This window comes from Pollicipes pollicipes, unplaced genomic scaffold (genome assembly GCF_011947565.3).
Source record: "Pollicipes pollicipes isolate AB1234 unplaced genomic scaffold, Ppol_2.1 Scaffold_6686;HRSCAF=7923_pilon_pilon_pilon, whole genome shotgun sequence".
In the NCBI taxonomy this organism is placed as follows: Eukaryota; Metazoa; Arthropoda; class Thecostraca; order Pollicipedomorpha; family Pollicipedidae; genus Pollicipes; species Pollicipes pollicipes.
In genome coordinates, this window is record NW_023596921.1 from 5,379,441 (window position 1) to 5,401,945 (window position 22,505).

The 22,505-nt window shown below is 64.7% G+C and overlaps 1 protein-coding gene across 1 annotated transcript in view; it reads left to right on the forward strand.

Annotated features, from left to right (window-relative positions):
- LOC119107343 (stAR-related lipid transfer protein 13) overlaps positions 1-22,505 on the forward strand; it is a gene marked incomplete in the record, with an annotated part of 68,545 nt that overhangs the window by 30,893 nt on the left and 15,147 nt on the right. The window contains 3 exon segments of the mRNA XM_037230769.1: positions 13,998-14,069; positions 18,869-19,045; positions 21,703-21,842. Coding sequence (XP_037086664.1) covers positions 13,998-14,069; positions 18,869-19,045; positions 21,703-21,842 — 389 coding nt within the window.

A 22,505-nucleotide genomic window follows, 5' to 3' on the forward strand; every position in this document is an offset into this window, starting at 1 on the left:
CGACGGCCGCCGCGCAGTGCCGGCGCCGCCCTGGCTGCATTGGCAGGCCGAGTTTTCGGCTCACGGCTGGCGAGGCCTGACTGGCTCGTTGACGTGTGCCAGTTTCGGTATTTTCCTTGGGCTGCCGATGCACGGCCTGTCGGGGTGGTGGCGTGGGGTGGGGTGGCGCGGCCCTGGGTCGCTCCCGCTGCCCTGTTTATGGGCTCGGTCGCACTTGTGAGGCGCGCGTGTGGCGACAACTGCCGCATTCCCGACGCTCGTGCAGCAGCTGTGCTCGGTCGTCTGCACGCTTTTTGCACAAATGTCGCGAAGTGCGGCGACCGGTGCATCGGCACGGGGACAGGCAGGAGTCGCACGGGCCGCGTTCTGCGCACACCACGGTGGATCGTCGCCGAGTCCCGGTCGCCGGCGCGGCCTTTCTGCCGCGAGGGCTGCGGCACCTGCCCGATGAGATGGTCAGCCTCCGCGTGCAGTCCTGGCGAGGCCGGACGGCTGTCCGTCATCGCCCGTCGTCACAGCGGCGGGCAGGGGCGGACCGGCCGAGTCCGCCCCCAGCGGCCGAGCCCGCCCCCGCGCCCGCACCCGCGCCGCTCCGTGATGGTCCGTCGGCCGTGCTCCCTCGCGGCACGTCACTACGGCGCGCGTGCCACGCGCTCCGGAGCGAGCATCAGAGCAGGCGCCGGCGTCGCCCGTCGATCACCCGATAGCCGGTGTGACCGGCGCTCCGGGTATGCGGTCGGCCGGCCGGGCCGCGGCGCCGATGAGAGGAGCGGCGCCGCGCGGGGCGTGACGCCCGATACCGCGCGACCCCGCCCGCGCCGGCCGCGCAGGCACGCCACGCTTTTGGCGCCGCCGCCGCAGTTGTGGCGCGGCTCGCTACTTCCGCGTGTTGGCGGGAATTCCGCAGGCGCCACGTGCCTGCGCATTCTGACGGCCGCCGCTGCAGGCGCAGCGCCGTCTGGTGTCCCGTGACGCCCCCCCCCCCCCCCTTCCCCACCGGCTGCTGAGGGTCGCGCCCCGGCGCCGGCGGCCAGTGGTCGCCTGACCTATGATCTGATGTGACCCAGCGCCCACCCCGAGCATGGCACTGAGGGAACACGTGCATGGATATGTTCGGGATGTTGGTGACCAAACAAGTACGCGCTGTCTCTGGTATGGTATCATTCCGGATGCGCGCGATCACGTCACAATGTGTGCAAAGCTGGTCAATAGGCGTTTGCGGTGTTTTGTGTGCGATTGCCTATTACCACGGCATCTGTGGCGACGATGGCGGGCTGAAGAGCCAAGTGACGCAAGTGCCTCGTGCCGACGCTCACGGTGATGGTATGTTCTTGGTTGGTCGCATTATGATTTCACACGTCCCGTCTCATGTCGTGGCCCTGGATGGCGTTTAGACTCTGTCACCGTATGCACAGGGGGCATTAATCCAGCGATTTCGCGCAGCGGCTTCTTCCAAGGTCTTCGCTGCGCTGCTGCCGGTGTCGTGAATTGACGCCGTGTTTCGTGGTAAGGGACTGGTTACGCAATGCGACTGCTGAAACACCCCCTCATAGAAAATGTTCTATTGGCCGTGTCCGGTGAAGATCATGAAATATGTATAAGGACATGTAAACAATGGGCAAAGGAAAGCTCCGCAAGGGCAAAATTGAAGGTCTCCACTCTGCTGGTCCACGCGACAGTCCATGTGTTTGGTTGTATAGTGACAGTTACTTGAGTCGTAGTTCATAACGCGTTTGAAGCTTCCTCTTCGGCCGGCTCCGTGTCACATTCACATGCATGACATATATTTTCATCACATCCATGTTACTATTAATCTGGGCTCAGTTTTCCTTGGTCACAAACCAGTTGCCTCTGCGCCATGGCGGTCGCTGAGGCGCCGTGAATGGAGCGCAGACAGGCTGGTCATTATCCATAGATACGTCCGCACAACTAGAGATTTTTCATGCATCCCTCATAACTAGAGATTTTTCATGCGTCCCTCACAACTAGAGATTTGTCATGTGTCCCGCGCATATAGATATTTTTCATGCGTCGAGTACAGCATTTTGAATGTCGAAGTGTCGACTCAGAGTGCGGTGATAACCGAGCATCTCGGTACTTAATGTGTACGGTCTCATCGGAGAATTGCGTGAATTTTCGGCAACCATGTCGCGGCTCGAACGTCCGAGCCTGGCCTTGCCGATTCCCACACATGGTGCATGTCGGTGGTCACCGGTGCCTAGCCGTCCGCCGCCTTCCGTGTCTCTGTTTCTCTGGCCCTGTTCGCTTCCGCCAGGCCTTGTAAGGACACCAGCGCGTCAAAGCACGTCTGTGCGCGGTAGTTCGACCTGCCCCACGGCTTTTCCGCGCGGTCGACACTGGCTCCTCCTACGCGGTCCTGAAACACACCATCCTACTTTGGCTCCTTCAACGCGGCCCTGAAACACACCACCTTGCCTCGGCTCCTCCAATACAGCCCTGAAACACACCACCCTACCTCGGCTACTCCTCCGCGGTCCTGGAACACCCCACCTTACCTTGGCTCCTCCAATGCGTTCCTGAAACACATCACCCTACCTCGGCTCCTCCAATGCGTTCCTGAAACACACCACCCTACCTCGGTTGCTCCTCCGCGGCCCTGGAACACCCCACCCCACCTCGGCTCCTCCAACGCGTTCTTGAAACACACCACGCTACCTCGGCTGCTCCTCCGCGGCCCTAGAACACACCACCCTACTTCGACTCCTCCAACGCGTTCCTGAAACACACCACCCTACCTCGGCTTCTCCTTTGCGGCCCTGGAACACACCACCCTACCTCGGCTCCTCAAACGCGGCCGTCGCACGCCAAGGCTGCAGCGGCGCGTCTTTGAAACGGACCCATTGCGGATCAATCGTGTGCGTTGAGTGGCCGTCTTGCGGGGCGGCAGAGCGTGAGCCGGCCGCCTGCAGCGGCAGCGGCGCTGCAGGCGGAGGCTAAACTCTGAACAGGCGGCGCGCAGCAGCAAACGTCCGCTGATGAGTCAGCCAGCAGGAGGTGGCGGGAGCCTCAAGCTGAGGCGATTCGCAGAACGGCGCTAGGCGGGCGGCGCGGCCGCACTCAGTCATAGGATTTCGAGTAGCGCGCCGCCTTTGCGAGGATGACTGCGCCAGGCTGACCCGGCATGCGCGCTGGTCGTGCGAAGCTTATTCCGTGCAGTGTGTCGGGCTCGCCGGGCTACCTCTACCCGACGCTTCCCCGGTCCGCCGGGATCGACTTGTATGAACGCCGCTCTTTGTCAGTGAGCCACGGATCTGAGGTCGCAGGCGGACACTGGCCGGACGGGACTCCGCCCGGCCAGGCGCGCTCGGCACCGACATCCGGGGCCCAGGAGGCGCTGTCCCTGTCCCTGTCCCGCGGTGTGCCAGAGGCACGGAATGGGAGCGGGGAGCGCGCCGCCGCCGCAGCTGGCGCCCGGTCCGGCGGCGGCTCGTCACGCCTGAGGGCGCGTGGCGCCGCGCCGCCCGGCTCTCGACCTCACGGCAACGCTGTCCCCCCCCCCCCCTGCCGGTCTTGGGTCGGCCGGCGCCGGCGTGCGTCGCTAGCACCGCAGTGCCTACCTATCCGGCGGACGTTCGGCGGCGATGCACGTATCAAGTCAATCGTTTTTTGCTGTGGTGGTGCACAAACATAGAACTCGCACCGCGATGTGCTTATCACCTGACGTGGGAGACTCTTCTGCGTTTTCCGGAACTAGGGCTGCTGCGCCTGACGCGGGGCGAGTTCGGGATTCTTTTGACGTCAGACCCAGCCGGAGTCTGTCTTGTTTGTCACTCAGGTCGGCGCTGGGGCGATTGCTGGTCGCCGGACGTGCCGGCTGTCATGGTCGCTGAGGATGCAGTAGTGTCATGACTTGCCAGGTCTCTAGCTACCCTTCGCCCGCCGAGCTCTGTCGGGAAACCATCGCGGTCCCTCGCGCAGGTTACGAGGAGTTGAAATGGGGGTCACGACCGGCTGAATGAGAGCGGGAAGCCGAAGGCACGTGACGAAACGAGATGGAGGGGAACCGCCAGTACTACGGACCGCTCCCAGCCGTGTTGTAAGCGTGTTCCGCCGCATTGCCGACCTGCGTGTCGGTTTCGGTGACCCGGCTGAACCCAACTGTAACCGGACTCCGGACCGCTGCGCGCCCTCCCATCGGCGCGCGGAGGCCATTCCACCGGCCGGCCGCGGGGTCTGCGTGGCCGCCGCCCCTCGCCGCTAAATCACAGCCGCTTTGTCGCGGCCGGCGGCGCTGCGCACAAAGGGTTGACCCGGTTTTCCGTTTTTCCACATTGGCCGCAATGGCGGCGGCCATCAGCGGGGGCGGGCCGGGCACCCACGCGAGACGCGTCATGCATATGCACGCGCTGGCCGCGGCGGCCGCCGCCCGGGGCAGCGGTGGGAACAATAGCGGGGCGGTCGCCAGTGACTACTGCAGGCCGGACTACCGCCGGCTAGCGCGCCGCTGGCCGCCGCCAGCGCCTGTCCGTAGTCTCACCATCCACCGGCGATGACGCGAGCTGCACGGCCTGCACGGGCCCAACAGCTGCTGGTGCACGACCTAAGCCTGGCCACCCGACGCTTCACGCACGCGTACTGTGTACACATGCACTGTGGGTCCACTGTTTCACCGTCTGGGCGTGCTCCCGGGAGTGCGTTCCGTCCAGCCGGTGGTGCAATTGCATAGTGGTCTCACATACCCGCACCCACGTGCTGGCCGTCGGAGGCCGGGTGGGGCGGCGTGCGCGGTCCCCCGGCATGCGGCCCTCGGCGGTGGGAACCGTGCCACGCTGGCCGCACGCGGTGGACGTGCCTCGGCTAGAGCTGAGGCACTGTCGCGCGGCGCACGCAGCCGGTCACGGGACCAATGGACAGCGGGCCCAGCGGATAGCAGATCCAGCGGATAGCGGGTCCAGCGCGCAGCGGGTCCAGCGTACAGCGGGGAGTCCAGCTGACAGCGGGAGTCCAGCTGACAGCGGGTCCAGCGTACAGCGGGGGTCTAGTGGACAGCGGGTCAAACGGACAGCGGGTCCAGCGGACAGCTTGACCGATTCGAACGGAAACGGGCCCCAGCTCTCAAGTTCTTCTCGAGCAGTTGAGCCAAATTGTTGTTGATGGCGCCGGCGGAGCTGTCGAAGCAGCGTTAGCAGACCGCCTTCTGACTCCAGCTGTGTCGTTGACCCGGTCTTTGTCGCTATGTTACGGCTAATGGGCTGCCCGATCAGGGCGTGCGTCTGGACTGAATTGTCGCTGGAGCCGCGGCTCCGTCTCAGGGCCTGTGCTGCCACCGACGGCTCTGCGGCAGCGTCTGTTGCGGACGGAGCGGGCTGAGGCGTTAGTCAGCACCGGCAGCCACGGCGCTGGGCGAACCCGACCATGGATGCCCGTCTGTTACGTAAGCTTCATATTCACGTCAAAGCCTGCCAGTTGATATAGCTGCTAGGAAAGTTGTCAGAAGAAGGGGATTTTGTTTTGGTCGCAGGACCAGAATGCCCGACAGCTGATGTTGAGACCGGCGGTCATGGTTCGCTCGTGGTTCCGTGACCCGGCAGAGCTCACCCACCGGTCGGACGGAGACCGGCTGAGGCCTGGGCTGCAGGAGGGGTACTAGGTAGAGCTGTAGGTAGAGCTGTCTCGCAGTAAAGGCCGCCGCGCCGTGTCTACCGTCCCCCCCCCCCCCGCGGCCGTTGGCGCGTCTGTTCGGCGGGCGTGCCGGGTCGAATCGCCCCCCCCCCCCCTCCGGCGCGGATCAGCGGAAAAACGCCCGGCGTTTTGTCGCGCCGCAGATCGTGACTCGTGACGCTTTCACCGGTCGACGAAAAACGGCGCTCTGTCGCCGCGGCGCGGCGCGTGTGGTCACGAGCGCCGGCGTGTGCCGACGCCGGCCGTGTCGGACCAGGGGGGGGGGAGGTGCCCGCTCCGCTTTGTCAGGGGGGGGGGGGGCGGGGGCGATGATGTACGGGAGGCAGCACGGGATTTGTGGCAAGTTTTGTTGTAAGCTGCTCCAGTTGAAACATGTGGGAGTGATGACACTGCTCTGTGCCGTACTGAAGTGAAGTGGCACTCTGTACGGTCTGGTCGTGAGCTTACGGGAGCTCGAGCTCGAGGCATCGTCCCCGCACTGTCCTCAAAAGAACTTACTGTGGTGCAGGAAACGCACGACATAACCGAGCTCTCAGTAGTTTTTACGGTGTGATCGATTGACAGAATTTGAACGTTTCCGCCGGAGACCCCCTTACCTGTTTACCCATGGAAGCCTGTTTTGTGCGATAACATCAAGAGCAGGCAGCTTGCGCTAAATATCAAGCTCTCTGAAGGCGCTAGTGATGGGGCAAAAACAGCCATTACTAACTGACCCCCGGAGAGAATACTGTGGTCGCAAAACCCGAGACGTTATATTATGATTATATGCAGGTAATATTTTTTCATTGTCACCAATGCTTATCACGACAGAGCATGCGGGGCGGTTACCACAAGCATTCAGAGCGGGTACCATGCAGCATACAGAACGGGTACCACAGAGCATGCGGAGCGGGTACCATACAGCATACAGAACGTGTACCATAGAGCATACAGAGCGCGTACCATAGAGCTTACAGAGCGGGTACCATAGAGCATGCAGAGCGGGCACCACAGATGATACAGAGCGGGTATCAGAGCGCGTACCATAGAGCATGCAGAGCGTTACTTATTACTCAGATCAGACCCGAAACATTCCGATGTGTAATGGGATTTACGTCCGAGACTGTTTGGCCAGTTATCCCACCCCGTCTATCGTTGAAACTCAGAGGCGCTTATTGTTCTAATGAACAGCATTTTCTCCGAAAGCCACTCACCCGTCCCTGTTTGTTTAGCCCATCCGCGCGGCACCCTGATCTGAGCCCCTCACTAGTTGGTCATTTTCCAGGCGGCCGAGTGTGCTCAAACGCCGCCGCCGCTCCGGTGTCAGTCGGGTGGTAGAGCGATACTTGGACTGGCGCTGTTCCACTGGCTGCCAAGCGGACGGGATCTCGAGGACCTGGAGGTCGCTGCCCCACTCCTGCCGGCCCGCCGGGATCTTGAAGACTCAGAGGTCGCTGCCCCACTGCTGCCGGCCCGCAGCCGGGACTTAAATGGCAGCTTTCTTTCGGCGCCCCCGGCGCACGCTCCCAGACTGTACCATTATGGGCAATCATCGCCTCACAGAGGCTCGTTACACACGCACCAGAATCCGAGCGGCGACTGCCTGGCTTCCGGCGTCGCCCGTCCGCTCACACGGCCACCCTGTGCTGGGTCCGTCGGTCTGGCGCGCGGCGGCCATCCTGTGCCCGGAGCGTTCGGTGGACAGCTGAAGCCACACGCGGCCGTGGCTTTGTCAACACGGCGGGAGCCGGTCACACGACTCCGGGAGCTCGGAGCCCTGGCCAGCGCTGGTGACGCCCGCGGTTCGGGGCCGGCCGCTGTGGTCGGGCCCGGCTGGCGGCCATTCCGTGCCCGGCGGCGGTGCGGACGGCCCGTGCCTGCCCTGACCAGCGTGGCCGGGGCCGCCGGCGGTGACACACATCTGGGGGCCAGGTGGGCCCGCGTGCTGCCTGGCATTCGGTCGCCGCCAGCCCACAGCTGGCCCTGAGGGGTGTGCGTGCCGTCCCAGAAGGACGGAGCACACCTGGCGGAATGTGGATGCCCGAGCCGTACTGTGCAGAGTTCTGCGAATGCAGAGTACTGTAGGCCAGTGGGCATCTTTTGCGATTGAAGCGGCCCAATGTTAGTGCTTCGCTGCGATGGCCATTATTAACAGTGGGCTTGAACAGCTGGTTGAATATCAGCAAGGTCGATGCCAGTAATATTTGGTATTTGCAGAAGTTATTCTCTTCATGTTAATCGCGCGCGGTCAGGTGAGCGGCGCTTTTGTTCTGTTCCTCGCTTTCCTCATTCGACTGACCCTGTCGGGTTTCTACTGTTGTAATAACTCACGAAACCTGCAGCCGGCGCCAGTCACACCTATGCAATCGCCATTTGCATTCATGGAAATGGCCAGTGACGCACACATTTACGTCGTAGGCACCGAGGTGGTGCTCGATTGAAGTTTGGCGGCTGCAAAACTAGCCCATCAAAACCAATTAACCCCAACATTCAACGTAATAGACGTGGTTTATCTGCGGTGTTTGAAGCGGTCACTGCGGTAAGGCCTGCTTGAGCCCCGACCTTTGTGGCATGCACGCTATTAGTTATTCGTGTATTCCTCACCCAGAGGTATGCAATGGAGGAGGCCCGGCGTCGGTCTGCTGCGCCGCCGGCGTGTCAGCGGCGAGTCCGGGCTTAGGGCTCGACACATCGGGTCCAGCCTCCCCTGGACATTGTGGGAGGCGAGTGAAGGTCTCGTTTCACATCGGGCCCGGCCTCCCCTGGGTATTGTGGGAGGCGGGTGAAGGTCTCGTTTCACATCGGGCCCAGCCTCCCCTGGGTATTGTGGGAGGCGAGTGAAGGTCTCGTCTCACATCGGGCCCAGCCTCCCCTGGGTATTGTGGGAGGCGAGTTATGGTCTCGTCTCACATCGGGTCCAGCCTCCCCTGGGTATTGTGGGAGGCGGGTGAAGGTCTCGCCTCACATCTCGAGGTCTTGTCTCACGGAGACCTAGCCGGCAGCAGGGCCGTTGCTGGACAGTGAACAGCGTCTGGCGGTGTAGCTCATGAGATAGGAAGGCCTGCGGGGTCGTCGCTGAGCCAGATATCAGCAGCTGTGTGGCCGGCGACCTCCGAGATCTACCTCTTTCCACTTCAGCTAACAGCTTTCGATAGTCGCCGGCTGTTTGATTATTGATAGACCGGCTTGCATTAACAGCATGCTGTCGTGGTCTCTCGCAAAACTGATGTTACGGAGCCTGACCTCGTCCTGTGGTGTTTCGGAGCCTCAACCTGTGGTGTCCCGGAGCCTCACCCTGTGGTGTTCCGGAGCCTCAACCTGTGGTGTTCCGGAGCCTCAACCTGTGGTGTCCCGGAGCCTCAACCTGTGGTGTCCCGGAGCCTCGACCTGTGGTGTTCCGGAGACTCACCCTGTGCTGTTCCGGAGCCTCACCCTCGCCGGGCAGCTCCTCAATGATTCCGGTGTCCTAGGTCGAGGGGTCTCGGGGCATGACCCAGGTTACCGTTGTCGGCGGTAACCGCCAGCGGTTACCACCGCTGGCGGCGGGCGGCGGTGCGTCCCTCGGCACGGACGGCCAATGGATGCGCCAGGTCGGGTGTTACCGGCTGCGTTTTGTCCGTGCAGTGTGGTGACGACGGCACGGCACTGGCCAAAGGTTTGTCTGGCGGCGGGCGGGTCCACGTTGGTGGGTTCCAATCCTTTAGATAGGCTGGACGTCACTTGTAGAAGATCGTAATATTATATATATATATATATATATATATATATATATAATGCACTTTCTGTGCGTGAAAAGACCCTTACATAAGCTGCGTGGGCTTGCGCTGGAGTGCACGATCTGTGCACCTCTACTAGCAATCCTTGCGTGCTTTGATTGACAAAACGACATCCGTGCGAATGAGTTGCATGGCTGCTCTCCGTCCAACATTCCTCTTCCTGCTTTGGGGCTTAACAATTCGTCCAACTTCCCGCGGACTTAGCTAATTCCATTGAAACCTCCACCATTTGCCCAGCCGTTGTACATCCGTGGCGGCCTGCTCGTGCCAGGCATGTAGCAACGCCTCAAGTGAACTGGGACGAAGCCGCACCAGGCTCCGGTGGTCATCTTGCCGATGTTGTGGCGCGCTGGTGTGGACTCACTAGCCCTTCTTCAACCCACGCCTGACTCCAGCTGTCCGCGCGGGGCCACCACTCCGGCCAGCAGTGCAGAGGGAGGGGCGCGCGCCGCGCGGTGTGCTCCCCGCCGTCCCTCCCGGACGCCCTCGCGCGGCCCGCCCGGACCGTATCCCGGCCGCCTGCCGCCATTGTGCGCCGTCCGGCCCCGTCCGCACGCGCTCAAACGGCCTCACCGCCGCCGATGATTGCGGAAACAATAGCCGGACATGCGCCGGTGCTGCAGCTAACGGCTGGCCGGCTGATCTGATGCGGCAGGGCGGCCCGATCGGTCGTCTGTCGGAGGGGGCCGTCCTGCACACTGCACACCAGCTGGTCCTCACACATGTACCGCACGACACCGCCTGAAGCCGGCCGAGCGGCTCGGGCCGAGGGACCGGCGCGACGCTCACCTCGCGCGACACCGGCCGTGCGCCACACCGGCCGTACGCGACACTGTCCGTGCGTGACATCGTCCGTGCGCCACACCGGCAGTGCGCGACACCGGTCGTGCTCGGCGACACCTACCTTACTCGTGCGTGCGCGCGGGCCTGTGTCGCACGAGCTCTTTCGGGATCGATCTGTTGCTAGGCGTGTTTTTCATACACATACTGTGTTTCGCAATGTTACTGAACGTGACGAAGGGCAGACGAACGTGAGGTGGAGGGCTCTTAAAGCGCGGCTTGGTTTGTGGCAACATGTACGGCAGCTAGTCCTTGAGCTACGTCCAGTGAGACCCATTTCAAGACAAAGAGCTACGGGCCGCGTGGAGTGCGTGTGGGTTAGACGGCGCCTGGGCTCACGCGGCGCGAGCGCGGTCCTTGCGCCGGTGCGTGGCGCGCGCTGAGGCGTGATAATAGCGCACGGTCTCGCGGCTGACCTCGCGTGCGGCCGGCGGCGGCGCCCGGGGGCGGCCGCCGCTCTCGGCGTTCTGGCCGCGGCGGCTCCGGTACGGCAGCCGCCCGCGCCCGGTCGGCTGACCTCTCGCGGCCGGCGGCGGCCCGGGGCCGGCGCCGCTCTCGGCGTTCTGCCGCGGCGGCTCCGGTACGGCAGCCGCCCGCGCCCTGCCGGCTGACCTCTCGCGGCCGGCGGCGGCGCCCGGGGGGCCGCCGCTCTCGGCGTTCTGGCCGCGGCGACTGCGGTACGGCAGCCGCCCGCGCCCTGCCGGCTGACCTCTCGCGGCCGGCGGCGGCGCCGGGGGTCGGCCGCCGCTCTCGGCGTTCTGCCGCGGCGGCTCCGGTACGGCAGCCGCCCGCGCCCTGCCGGCTGACCTCTCGCGGCCGGCGGCGGCGCCGGGGTCGGCCGCCGCTCTCGGCGTTCTGACCGCGGCGACTGCGGTACGGCAGCCGACTGCGCCCGGTCGGCTGACCTCGGCGTGCGGCACGGCGGATGGCCGGCCGACGAGGCGTGCCGAGCGATGTCAAGCGTGGGAGGCTTGGTTCCGATGTGACACTGGAGTTTCTGGCCGCGGCTTGCTGCAAGGAGCTTGGTCTGCGGACACGCGATTGTGGTTGATTTTTCTGTGCAGTACGGTGTTTTCGTCAAATCTCTTTGTCCTTGTTACTTGTTTTTGTGTGCGTGTGAACGGTTATGCGGAGTTATCTGGGTGTTGTGCAAAATCCAATCGAAATGTAGGCTGTAGCCGTTAGCCGCCATATGCCAGCATGCTGGCACTCAAATCCATTGTAGCTCTTTGAGAACACGATGCGCGCAGAATGAGGCCGTCTGAGGACAATACACATTGTTTGTCACCTGTTACGATCTGCATTCGCTGCACGACGCTCCTGCCGTCTGTTGTGACGTCATTTCTTGCACCTTGCACCTGCACTATGGTGACCGTGCAGGCCGTGACTGCGGTGAGTGTGTACAAGTCCCCTTCCCTGTCCGGCGCGGACGGCCCTCCCGGAAAGGTCACCCTCTCGGACTCGTGGAAGGGGGTGCTGTACCCCTGCCGCCCCACGGGGGGAGCCGCCAGAACCATGCATATGGATGCCGCGTGGGCGCCCCACGGACGTTTGTTTTCCCATAGTGAGGCTCGTTGCGCCCGGGTCCCCCGTCCTCCCCCGTCTGTGGTACGCAACCCCAGCCGGGCGGAGCCCCTCATCGGGCAGGCCGATTAGGCCGATTGGTGGCGTGATTACGAGGCCGCCCCCCTACCCCTCCCGCAGCCGCGCCGCCGGTCCCCGTCCTGACCGGGCGGCATTTCCGGCGGTGCCGTGCGTGGGGAGCACGGCGAGCCCACACCGGCCAGGGGACGGCTGGCGGCCGGCCGCAGCGGCAGCCAGCGCCGGGCGGACGGCCTGGAGCGAGCTGCCGGCGGGCACCGGTGGCCGCGGCGCCACGCGTCGTGAGGGCGCTGCGGCGCTCTCGCGTGCGCGCGATAATGGCGGCCCTCTCCGATGCACGCCGATGTGGGAAGGCTACCTATTGTAAGGCACAACGTGGCCGGCCAATTAGCTCATTTACAGCGTCTGTTTTGATGGCGGGGTTTTATGCACGGCGGCATTTCAAGGTCACGCGGAGGCCACCAGAATCCGCTGGAAAACAAGGCCTGACGGGAGGGGTGACGTCAGCCTATGACCGGCGCGGACCTATTAGAATTCAGCGGCTGGCTGGGCCGCGGCTGGGCCGCTGCTTTCACGTCTGGCTGCGGCTCGGCCAGTGCCCTCGTACCCGTCCGTCCCGCCGGGCGCCTCCCACGCCACGGCCGGGACAGCGCTGCCTCTGGCCGGTGGTCGGCCTGCGGCGTCAGTGGTCACGTGCGCATAACCGCCGTTGACACCCAGCGTGTCAGTGGGTCTGGCGCTCGCGCAGTGTCTGTTACGTGCGCGGCGCGAATTGGACGCATCACGACCACGGACCACGTCAGCGGGTCGGCTCCGTTCAACCGAAGATCAGCTCCGGCTGCATTCGGCCACAGCATGTCAGCTGGACGGGGTCCATCTCGGCCACCCCAGACCATCAGGTTGTCACGTCACGTCAGGTCAAGTCAAGTCACGTCACGTCACGTCACGTCACGTCACGTCACGTCACGTCACGTCACGATCGGGACTGAAGGCCGGCAGAGACCCGCCGGCTGCGGTTGTCAGCCTCACAGATTGGCCTTCGATCATCTGCAGACCAGTTCTGCCAGTTGCACATGTCATGGCCCACCAGCTGTGTGTCCGCCGCCGTCCGTGTTCGTTCGTGCTCCGTGCGGTGCCGGCCGTCGGCGTCTTAGCCGGAGTTCGCCGCCGTCCGTGTTCGTCCTTGTTCCGTGCGGTGCCGGCCGTCGGTGTCCTAGACGTGAGTCCGCCGCCGTCCGTGTTCGTCCGTGCTCCGTGCATTGCCGGCCGTCGGTGTCCGTCACCCAAGCACATTGTCAGTCAGCCGAGTTCATTAGCCTTCACCGCGCCGGCTCGGCGCGCATGTTCGCTGTCTGTCAGGCGCGGCCGCAGGGTGCCCGCCGTCGGCCGCCATTAGTCGTCAGCTGTTGACAGTCACCGTCCGGTGCCCTAAACGTTGGCGTCGGTCAGCCGCGGACCACCCCTGGCCGGCGGCGGCCGTCGGTCAGCCCGGCGGCTGTGTACACGGCGTCGGTCAGCCGCGGACCACCCCTGGCCGGCGGCGACCGCCGGTCAGTCCGGCGGCACCCCCCCCCCCCCCTACCCCTCCCATGTACACGGCGTCCGTCACCGCGCCACCACCGGCGCCCGGCGTCTGTCACCGCGCCACCGCCGGCGCCCAGCGCCCGGCGCCGCCCCCCGGCGCAGCGCCCGAGGCCGTGCGGCAGCGACCGGGCGGCCGGTCATTAGGTGGGCGGCCGGCGGCCGCATCCGGTCCCGTCCGGCTGTGACGACACAGTCGGCTGACGCGTGGTGACAGGGTCGCGCCGCTGCCGGCCGCGCCGACGCCGGCGCCTTTCACATGCGGCGGCCGACCGGCCGGCGCGCCCAGGTGCGCCCGACTCCCGCCGGTCGGCCGGCTGGCGGAGCGCGGCGACACGGGCACGCTTGCGTTACACGCTCAAGGCTGCCGCGTTGCAACCGTACGTTGTGCAGTGGGTCAGAAACTTCGCGGCGGCGGCGGTTGTCGCCCGGCTTACGCCCTTCGGAGAGAAGTGCGAGGAACGGGAGGGGAGCCTGAACAGGTGCGGGTTGTCGGGTTTCCGCCGTCTCGAACGTCCGAACCCGGCACGTATGATTGGACTGGAGCGTGACCGTCGGCTGTTCTGCTCGTTTCAGAATGGGAGGCGCTGGAGGCCTGTCGCTGGCTGCGAGACGCTGGCTTCCCGCAGTACGCCCAGATGTATGAAGGTGAGTGCCCCTCCCTGCACAGGCAAGGCATGGAGAGAGTGGCTCCCCTCCGCCCGGAGTCCGGGCTGGGGGTGACCGATGAAAGGCATCGACCTGCGCCGGGGAGCCGTCAGCAGCTCTTTGTTCGGGCCGGGTGATGCACGTCAGCGCCTGGCCGTGTGTGTGTGTGTGTGTGTGTGTGTGTGTGTGTGTGTGTGTGTGTGTGTGTGTGTGTGTGTGTGTGTGTGTGTGTGTGTGTGTGTGTGTGTGTGTGTGTGTGTGTGTGTGTGTGTGTGTGTGTGTGTGCGTGCGTGCGTGCGTGCGTGCGTGCGTGCGCGTGCGCGTACGTGTGTGTGTGTTGTGCCGCCGGCCTCCAATGATGCGGCTCGCCGTCGCCGGCACCGCCGGTTCATGCGGCGGCTGATCTCCTCATCGTCGGGCCGGTACGCCCGCTCGCTGCGTCCGTCCGCGGCGCCCTCAGCTCGTGGCAGGTGGCGCCGGGCAGGACAGCACGACCGCACGCCACGACCGGCTGTGGAGACGGCGCTAAATGCCCCGCATTCGGACCCAGCTGGTGTCTTGTGTCGAACGCGGTACCTTTTCTTTAGTGCTGGTGAGGTCGGACTTTCCGTGTCCAGCGGTGGATGAGTTCATCAAACAAGAGAACTGTCGGTGACCCCCGGTCGGTGCCATCCGGCCGGTCCGTGACAGCTGATTCATGTGCGTACGGACTGTGTTGGTGTCATGGCTGACCGTCATGGCGGTTGGACCGTGTCTGTGCACGGCTGCTCAGCGTCCTTCTGACGGCACGCCCATGCGTCCGCTTGTCCGTGTTTCTGGGTGCCGGCTGGCCCGTGACCGTGTGACGCTGGCCGACAGCTGTTGGCGCCAGACCGACCTACTCGCGTCGCCTCGCGTCTGTCGGTCCGTCGGTGGCGCGGCGCGCCGGCCGTGTCGGACGTGGCCGCAGCAGGTGGCGCGCTGACGGGGGAGGGGGAGGGGGCGGGGGCGGAGAGGCCCGGCTCGGAGCGACGCGGGGGAGCCCCCGAGCTGGTATAGTGGAGAGGGGCAGCCGCCGCGTCGAATGCTGACCAGCCAGCCCTTCGGCCGTGTCCTGCGCCGTGTTCTGACTCGCTTCGCTGACGAACGCTGTTGCTGTGTCCCGGCCGGGCGGGGCCTCCCTCCGCTGGCGCACTGCGGCGAGGATCAGCCCCGCCACCGTCGAGCTGACCCCGCAGTGGCGTGCGGCTGGGTGGGAGCGGCGCCGCCGGCCACTGCCCCCGGCGTCACGCGACGCCAGGCCGCCCCATTGTGCTGTCCGCCGCCGCCGCCGCCGCCGCCGTCGTCCGGGAGCCGGCCCGGAGGCGGCAGACGGACGCGGACCGAATCGGGGGAGGTGGTGAGCTCGCTCGGCGCCCGGTCAGTCCTTGAGTTACTGAACGCGGTATTTGAGTTATGTTACGTCACAATGAGCTTCTGTGGTCATTGAGCGTCACGATTTGTGTCGTTGTGACTGGGTAGCCCGGCGGCTTGATCGGCCCTGCACCGGCCGGCTGGGCTTGACCTGCGACTCCGCGGCCGCCGGCAAAAACACGTGCCGTGCGAACGGCAGCCGCGGTAAAAACGGCGCGCTGGCGGCCGGAGAGCGCGCTGCTCGGTCGACAGTCAGCGCTATCGGCACTCTCAGCGGGAGAGAGGGATAGGTCTCCTGCCCCGACCCCGCCTGCACAGTCCGCGCCGAGACGTTCGCGTGCCCGCCAGGTGGCGATAGTGGGCGGCACCGGCTGCGCTCTGGCCGTGTCCTCCGCTGGCTGGAGCTCGCTCCGTAGCGCCACCGGCTGCGCTCTGGCCGTGTCCTCCGCTGGCTGGAGCTCGCTCCGTAGCGCCACTGGCTGCGCTTGGCGTGTCCTCCGCTGGCTGGAGCTCGCTCCGTAGCGCCACCGGCTGCGCTCTGGCCGTGTCCTCCGCTGGCTGGAGCTCGCTCCGTAGCGCCACTGGCTGCGCTCTGGCCGTGTCCTCCGCTGGCTGGAGCTCGCTCCGTAGCGCCACCGGCTGCGCTCTGGCCGTGTACTCCGCTGGCTGGAGCTCGCTCCGTAGCGCCACCGGCTGCGCTCTGGCCGTGTCCTCCGCTGGCTGGAGCTCGCTCCGTAGCGCCACCGGCTGCGCTCTGGCCGTGTCCTCCGCTGGCTGGAGCTCGCTCCGTAGCGCCACCGGCTGCGCTCTGGCCGTGTCCTCCGCTGGCTGGAGCTCGCTCCGTAGCGCCACTGGCTGCGCTCGGGCGGCGTCCTCCGCTGGCTGGAGCTCGCTCTGTAGCGGCACCGGCTGCGCTCTGGCCGTGTCCTCCGCTGGCTGGAGCTCGCTCCGTAGCGCCACTGGCTGCGCTCTGGCCGTGTCCTCCGCTGGCTGGAGCTCGCTCTGTAGCGCCACTGGCTGCGCTCTGGCCGTGTCCTCCGCTGGCTGGAGCTCGCTCCGTAGCGACCGGCTGCGCTCTGGCCGTGTCCTCCGCTGGCTGGAGCTCGCTCGTAGCGCACTGGCTGCGCTCGGGCGGCGTCCTCCGCTGGCTGGAGCTCGCTCTGTAGCGGCACCGGCTGCGCTCTGGCCGTGTCCTCCGCTGGCTGGAGCTCGCTCCGTAGCGCCACTGGCTGCGCTCTGGCCGTGTCCTCCGCTGGCTGGAGCTCGCTCTGTAGCGCCACTGGCTGCGCTCTGGCCGTGTCCTCCGCTGGCTGGAGCTCGCTCTGTAGCGCCACTGGCTGCGCTCGGGCGGCGTCCTCCGCTGGCTGGAGCTCGCTCTGTAGTGGCACCGGCTGCGCTCTGGCCGCGTCCTCCGCTGGCTGGAGCTCGCTCTGTAGCGCCACCGGCTGCGCTCTGGCCGTGTCCTCCGCTGGCTGGAGCTCGCTCCGTAGCGCCACTGGCTGCGCTCGGGCGGCGTCCTCCGCTGGCTGGAGCTCGCTCTGTAGTGGCACCGGCTGCGCTCTGGCCGCGTCCTCCGCTGGCTGGAGCTCGCTCTGGACCGGCGCAGGTGTGCGCCGCCGGGCTCCGGCGGGGCGCCGCTGAGGACCTGACTCCAGACCCCCGGCCGCCGGCGGGCTGGCCGGACCCCGATGGGCGGCGGGCCTCGGCTGGGCAGCGGCGCACCACCCGCCTGGCCGTGACTGTGGGTACCGGCGGCCCTTTAAACAGCCCGGCGGCCGCCAAGGTCGGCCTGGGTTCGCCTCCACGGCCGACCTCGGGGGTGTGGCGCCGTCCGCGGCTGCCGAGCGGCTGGTATGAGAAGCGAGCCGGCTCTGCGACTCCGACACTCATGTCTGACATCTGGGCCTTCTGTCGCCATTAGAGATGACAGAGTTCGGCGTGGTGCGTGCGGGAGGAGAGTATGGGCTGGAAATGCCTGGCTTATACAGGTTGGTTGCTGGGCCAAGGTCCGCGCTTTCCGGTCTGATTCTTATGAATGTCGTTTTGTCGGAATCCGATCTATTTTTTCTGGAATCCGATCTGTTCAAATGTTTCAGACAAATGTTTCTCATCGAGCCGTAGTCTTGTTAAGATCCGCGTGGTGCCAGCAATCCAACTTGTGCATAATTAAAATCAACTAGCTCGAGCTAAATCAAACACATTTTCGGTAGCCGGTGTGGAGCCGTTGCTTAGTAGGCTGATCCTGCGCGCAAGGGCGCCTCCATCGCTTTTTCCGAGGTCGCTTGAGTGCTTGGCACGCGCCAAAGAACCTGCAGTATCGGCGGATTTTTACAATCGCTCTTCACATATCCAGACGATCTTTTATCAGCTCCTGAAGTTCAAGGAGTAGGCAGCGGATTTGAGGAGCAGATCACCTCCGTCCCATGGCCTGTCCGCAGGCGCCCCTGCGGCCCCGCCGCCGGCCGTTGCACGTCACGTGCAGGGCGACGTGTTGCGCGACTGCGCTCGCCATGTGTGTTTACTGTCGGTGGGTATCTGCCGTCGCGTCCAACCACGCCTCAAATTTGAATCGGGTTGGCGCGGCCGGCCGTTGCGGTGCGGGCGGATCAGCAGCGTGGCTGAATCAGCAGCGTGGCTGAATCAGCAGGCGGGGGCCGGCGCGTGACGCGGCGCGGCGGACGCACAGAGCGCGGCTGGAGGGCGGCGCCGCCGGACCTCCGCCCCCGCCCGGCTGCCGGCGCCGCTGCTGACCCGGCTGAATGGCCCGGTTGGTGCGTGCTAGGTGGTCCCAGCCGGCAGTGACGCGGCCTGACTGGCGTGGCCGCGCGGCGCGCTGGCGAGAGGCCGCGTTACCGTGCGGCGCTGGGCTCGCTATGACCTCCGGCGACCTCTGGCGACCGCTGGCGACTGATGATTTGATGGCTGGCGACCTGCTGGCTTGTAATCACCACTGATGGTAGGGATGTGTCGCTGGTTGGGCTCATCCGCGCCCCGCTTACTGGCTTATATACGCCGGTTTATACCGTCGGCGCGCTTACGTGGACGCTGGCCAGTCCATCCCCGGTGTTTACGCCAGTCTTTCTCAGCCGACCGCATCATCGCGGCCGTCATGGTCCGCACGACTGGTCCTCTGTCGAGTCTCAGGGTCCTCCTACGGCCACACCTATTAAGGCCTTTTGCAGCTTGACCTTTCGGATCGCTCGGGGGCGGCTACCTCCGCGGAGTTGGGAGCAGGCGGGTGGGCTTCCGGCGTCTTCGGGCGGCCAGTGACACGACCCCGTGACCGGGCGGAGGACGCCGCGTGCGCCGGGCGTCGCCGGCGGTGGCGCGACCTTCGGGTGTTATCTGGCGGGACCGAAGTCCGGCCGGCCGGCCGGCGCGCCCCCGGCCAGCAGCAGTGCGGGCCGGGGGCCGGCGACGGAGGGCCGTGTTGGTCATGTGCCGCCTGGTGAGAGGGAGCACGCCAGTCGACTGGACCGGCGCCGGCGCCGGCTGCGACTGCCTCGTGCCGCTACCTCGGTTGGGGACGCCGCCGCCGCTGTACCCGGCGCCCGCCGACCTGCTGGCGCTCTACTGCACTCCCGGTGAGGTGGTGAGCCGCTGGAGCAGCGGCGACAAGGCTCACGGTCGGTGAGGTGTACCCAGATCGTTGTGCCATCTCCAACAGGACACTCACAACCTGTTGGCCTTGCGAATGGACATGCTATAACACTTACGTTGGTACCATTGTTTAAATCTGCGTAGGCAGCCTGTCCTTATCGGAACACAAAATTAATGGGAAGCTTCACGGAAGCTTCCCTAATCCCTTCACGGTGTGCTCACTGGTTATGAAACTATTGCGGTTATGATTTCTGATTCGGATTGGAATTTGCAAGTTTACTCGAAATATTTTGTATGGCATGTGTCGCGCACGGCATCGCATTCAAGCAGAAACTTTCCATTCAAAAATTGCTCAGTGGGATTATGGGACCTGTACATGCGCGGGTTTTGGTGCAATTGGGAAGCAGCGGACGCACACAGATTACTTGCGAGTGAGTATTTTCTGCGAACCCGGAATGATGCTGACTTAAGACACAGTCAGCACAGAACCAGTCTAATGATTCACCGGCGCTGGGGACTGCGTTCACTGTTTTAGAAGACGGAGTATGAGAGCAGAATGGGAGATAGTGATCTGCGGAAACCGCAATTAATTCACATGACTTTCCTTTGTGTTGCTTGTTGCGAACCGCCATGTAAATTCGCCCGGCGCGCTTCAAGTGAAAACCCTGAGGATGGCTGCACCATGCTTTCTGCCGTCTTCAGCGTCACGTGCAATGGACTGAGACAGCCTCCCATCCTCATTATTGCTGCGCAATAGCAAACATGACGTCAGTTAATTAATGGGGATGACCCGCTTCCCAGCACCAATGACATGGTGAAATTGTTTGCTTGCTGCGTAGTTTACTGCATAATTTCAATTGCACAACTTTCAGCTCGTGTGGCATTTTCACGCGCGCCCATAACATCCTATCTAGTCACTCAGTCCCATTGCGGCCGGCCCAGTTACCAAGTGATCAATGCAATCTGCATGTCGGTCGGTCGTAGAGTACTTGGCTGTTGCGAGAAGTGCCGCCCACGTGGGCTGGTGGGCCGCGCGAGTCACGGCCATTCAGGGCTCTGGTCCCGTGCCGTGACAGGCTCGGCCACTCCAGTCGGATGGTGAGCTACCGGTCGTTACTAGCAGCGTAATGGCCAGTCTCGTCTCGGAAACCCGGCCGCCCTGGCCGCTGGCTGGGTCAGCATGCTCGCCCACTTGCCCAGTCGGCGTCCGGCGCAGTGAGAGCACACGGTGGCCGCGTCTAGTCGCTGGGCCTGCATGTGGTCCAGCCAGTCCGCCACCGTTTACCACAGTGTACCCAGGTGGTACACCTCCAGTCCGCTCAGCCTAAGCACGATCAGGCAGTCGCGCAGCCGTCCGGTCCACCCGGTCCAGTTCGAGGAGCCACCGGTCATGGCCAGCCGCCGGACGGCTTCAGAGCAGCCGGTTCCGTCCCGGGAACCAACCGTCACATGTAACGAGTCCCTGCGCGATAGCGGCGCTGCAGCGCTCGGACGGGCGACGTCACTGCTTATCTCTGACCGGTCGGCCCAGCGTAAACAGGCCCGTTTCACCGGCAGCTGGCGGCATTAGCCTGACGGCGCTGGAAGTGCAGCGGGTCTGGCGATGGATACGCCCGCTCTGCTGACGAGATCACTGCTACAGAACACTCCCACTCCCGAGCGGTGCAATGGCCGACGGTCGTTTCATCGGCCGTCAGACCGTAAAAGTACGAAGTCATAGGGCCACACGAGTCCAGTGTTTGGAGGCTGTGCCCTTCAAACACACCGTGCAGGATCTGAGCTGCGGGAACCTTTCGAACGCGGGTGGGATTCTCTTGAAATTGCTCCTTACCGGCCAGGAAATGCTTTTGGATTCAGGCGTTCATGGTACAAATGTCACTTGCCTGTACCTGACTGGCGCGCTTTCTGATCCTTAGCTTCTCAACATGAGTTGACTCACATTTTGACCCGACTTCTCCGGACCGGTCCCTCCCCGTCGCACCTGCCTAAGCCGCCGTCCCCATGCGCTGCCCCGACCGGCCGGCGCCAGACGTGATCCCAGGCCTCCCGGACACAGGCGCGGCGCCCGTTGACGCACGCATTGTGTGGTGCGCCAGCCCCCGACAGGCTGCGGAACGGCGGGGAGGGTCCGGGGTATGATTGCGCCGTCCCGGCGCCGGCAGCCGCCTGACTCACGCCGCGCCGCCAGCGTCCCAGAACGCCTTATTTGGCGACGTTGCACCGTCAGGTCGGCAGAGGTCAGAGGTCAGGTCAGACGGGGAGCGGGAGGAGCGGCGGCCGCCGCCGAGACGGGCGGCGTGGCCGGGACGGGCGCCAGGCTGTCGGCAGAGGTCAGAGGTCAGGTCAGACGGGGAGCGGGAGGAGCGGCGGCCGCCGCCGAGACGGGCGGCGTGGCCGGGACGGGCGCCAGGCTGTCGTCTGAGGCCTATGTCGAGCTGTCGAACGGGGCAGCGTGTTATGCCGACCAGCTGGTGTGTGTGGGTCGGCCGTTTTGCGGTGGAACTGGCGGCGGTCGTGTGTGTGTCGGCCTGCCCGTGAGCTGTGACGCATTCCCACTGACAGCTGTGTCCCGGCTTCCAGAGTGCCGGCAGGCCCGTGAGCTGTGATGCACTCCCACTGACGGTTGTGTTCCTGCTTCCAGAGTGCCGGTGCCCGATAGACCTGCGCGCCGTGCAGAGCGACCATCCGGCCCTGGACCTAGACAGTCGGCATGCCCTCTTCAAGAGGATCAACACGGTAAACCGCGCCACCAACATGAAGCTGGAGGGCGTCAGGCGACCGGTGAGGTCACGCGAGGTCGTTGACCCAGCCAGTGATCGGGCTGGCTGGCCTGTCAGTCAGCGCGCCCGCACCCGTTTCCTCTGGAGCAGTCCGTCGGCAGTTATTGGGCCGGTGATGGGACGTGACGCTTGGAAAACAGACGGCGCTGAGACGTGTGTACCGCGCGCTCGGCGCTCAGGTCGGGTACCGCCAGACGGCGCTGTGACGTGTGTACCGCGCGCTCGGCGCTCAGGTCGGGTACGGCCGGTGGGAAAGCAGAGTTGTCTTCACACCTGCGATCACACACCGTCTTCGAGATTTAGATTTACCTCCGTTGACGAGACTTAAACGAATATCGTCCGTGATATATTTGTAAAAGGTGAGACGTCGCATAGAGGAAGGATAGCTCATCTGGCGGCTTTGACAAAACAGGGGCTCCGTTTGGTTTGTCATACCGGCCCCAGTCACGCCGTCATGCCGGCCCCAGTCACGCTGTCACGCCTCCTATCCAGATCAGCGCAACAGGTCGCCGCTCTGAACCGAGCGGTCAATCTTCCGCGGTTCCGCCGAACCCGGCAGATCTGGCCGCCAGGGCCCGGCGAACTATGCCGACGCGTACGGCGTTCCCTCCCTTAGCGTGGCTAGGTGCGGCGGCCGCTGCCGGCCGCCGCACCTGTCCTCGTC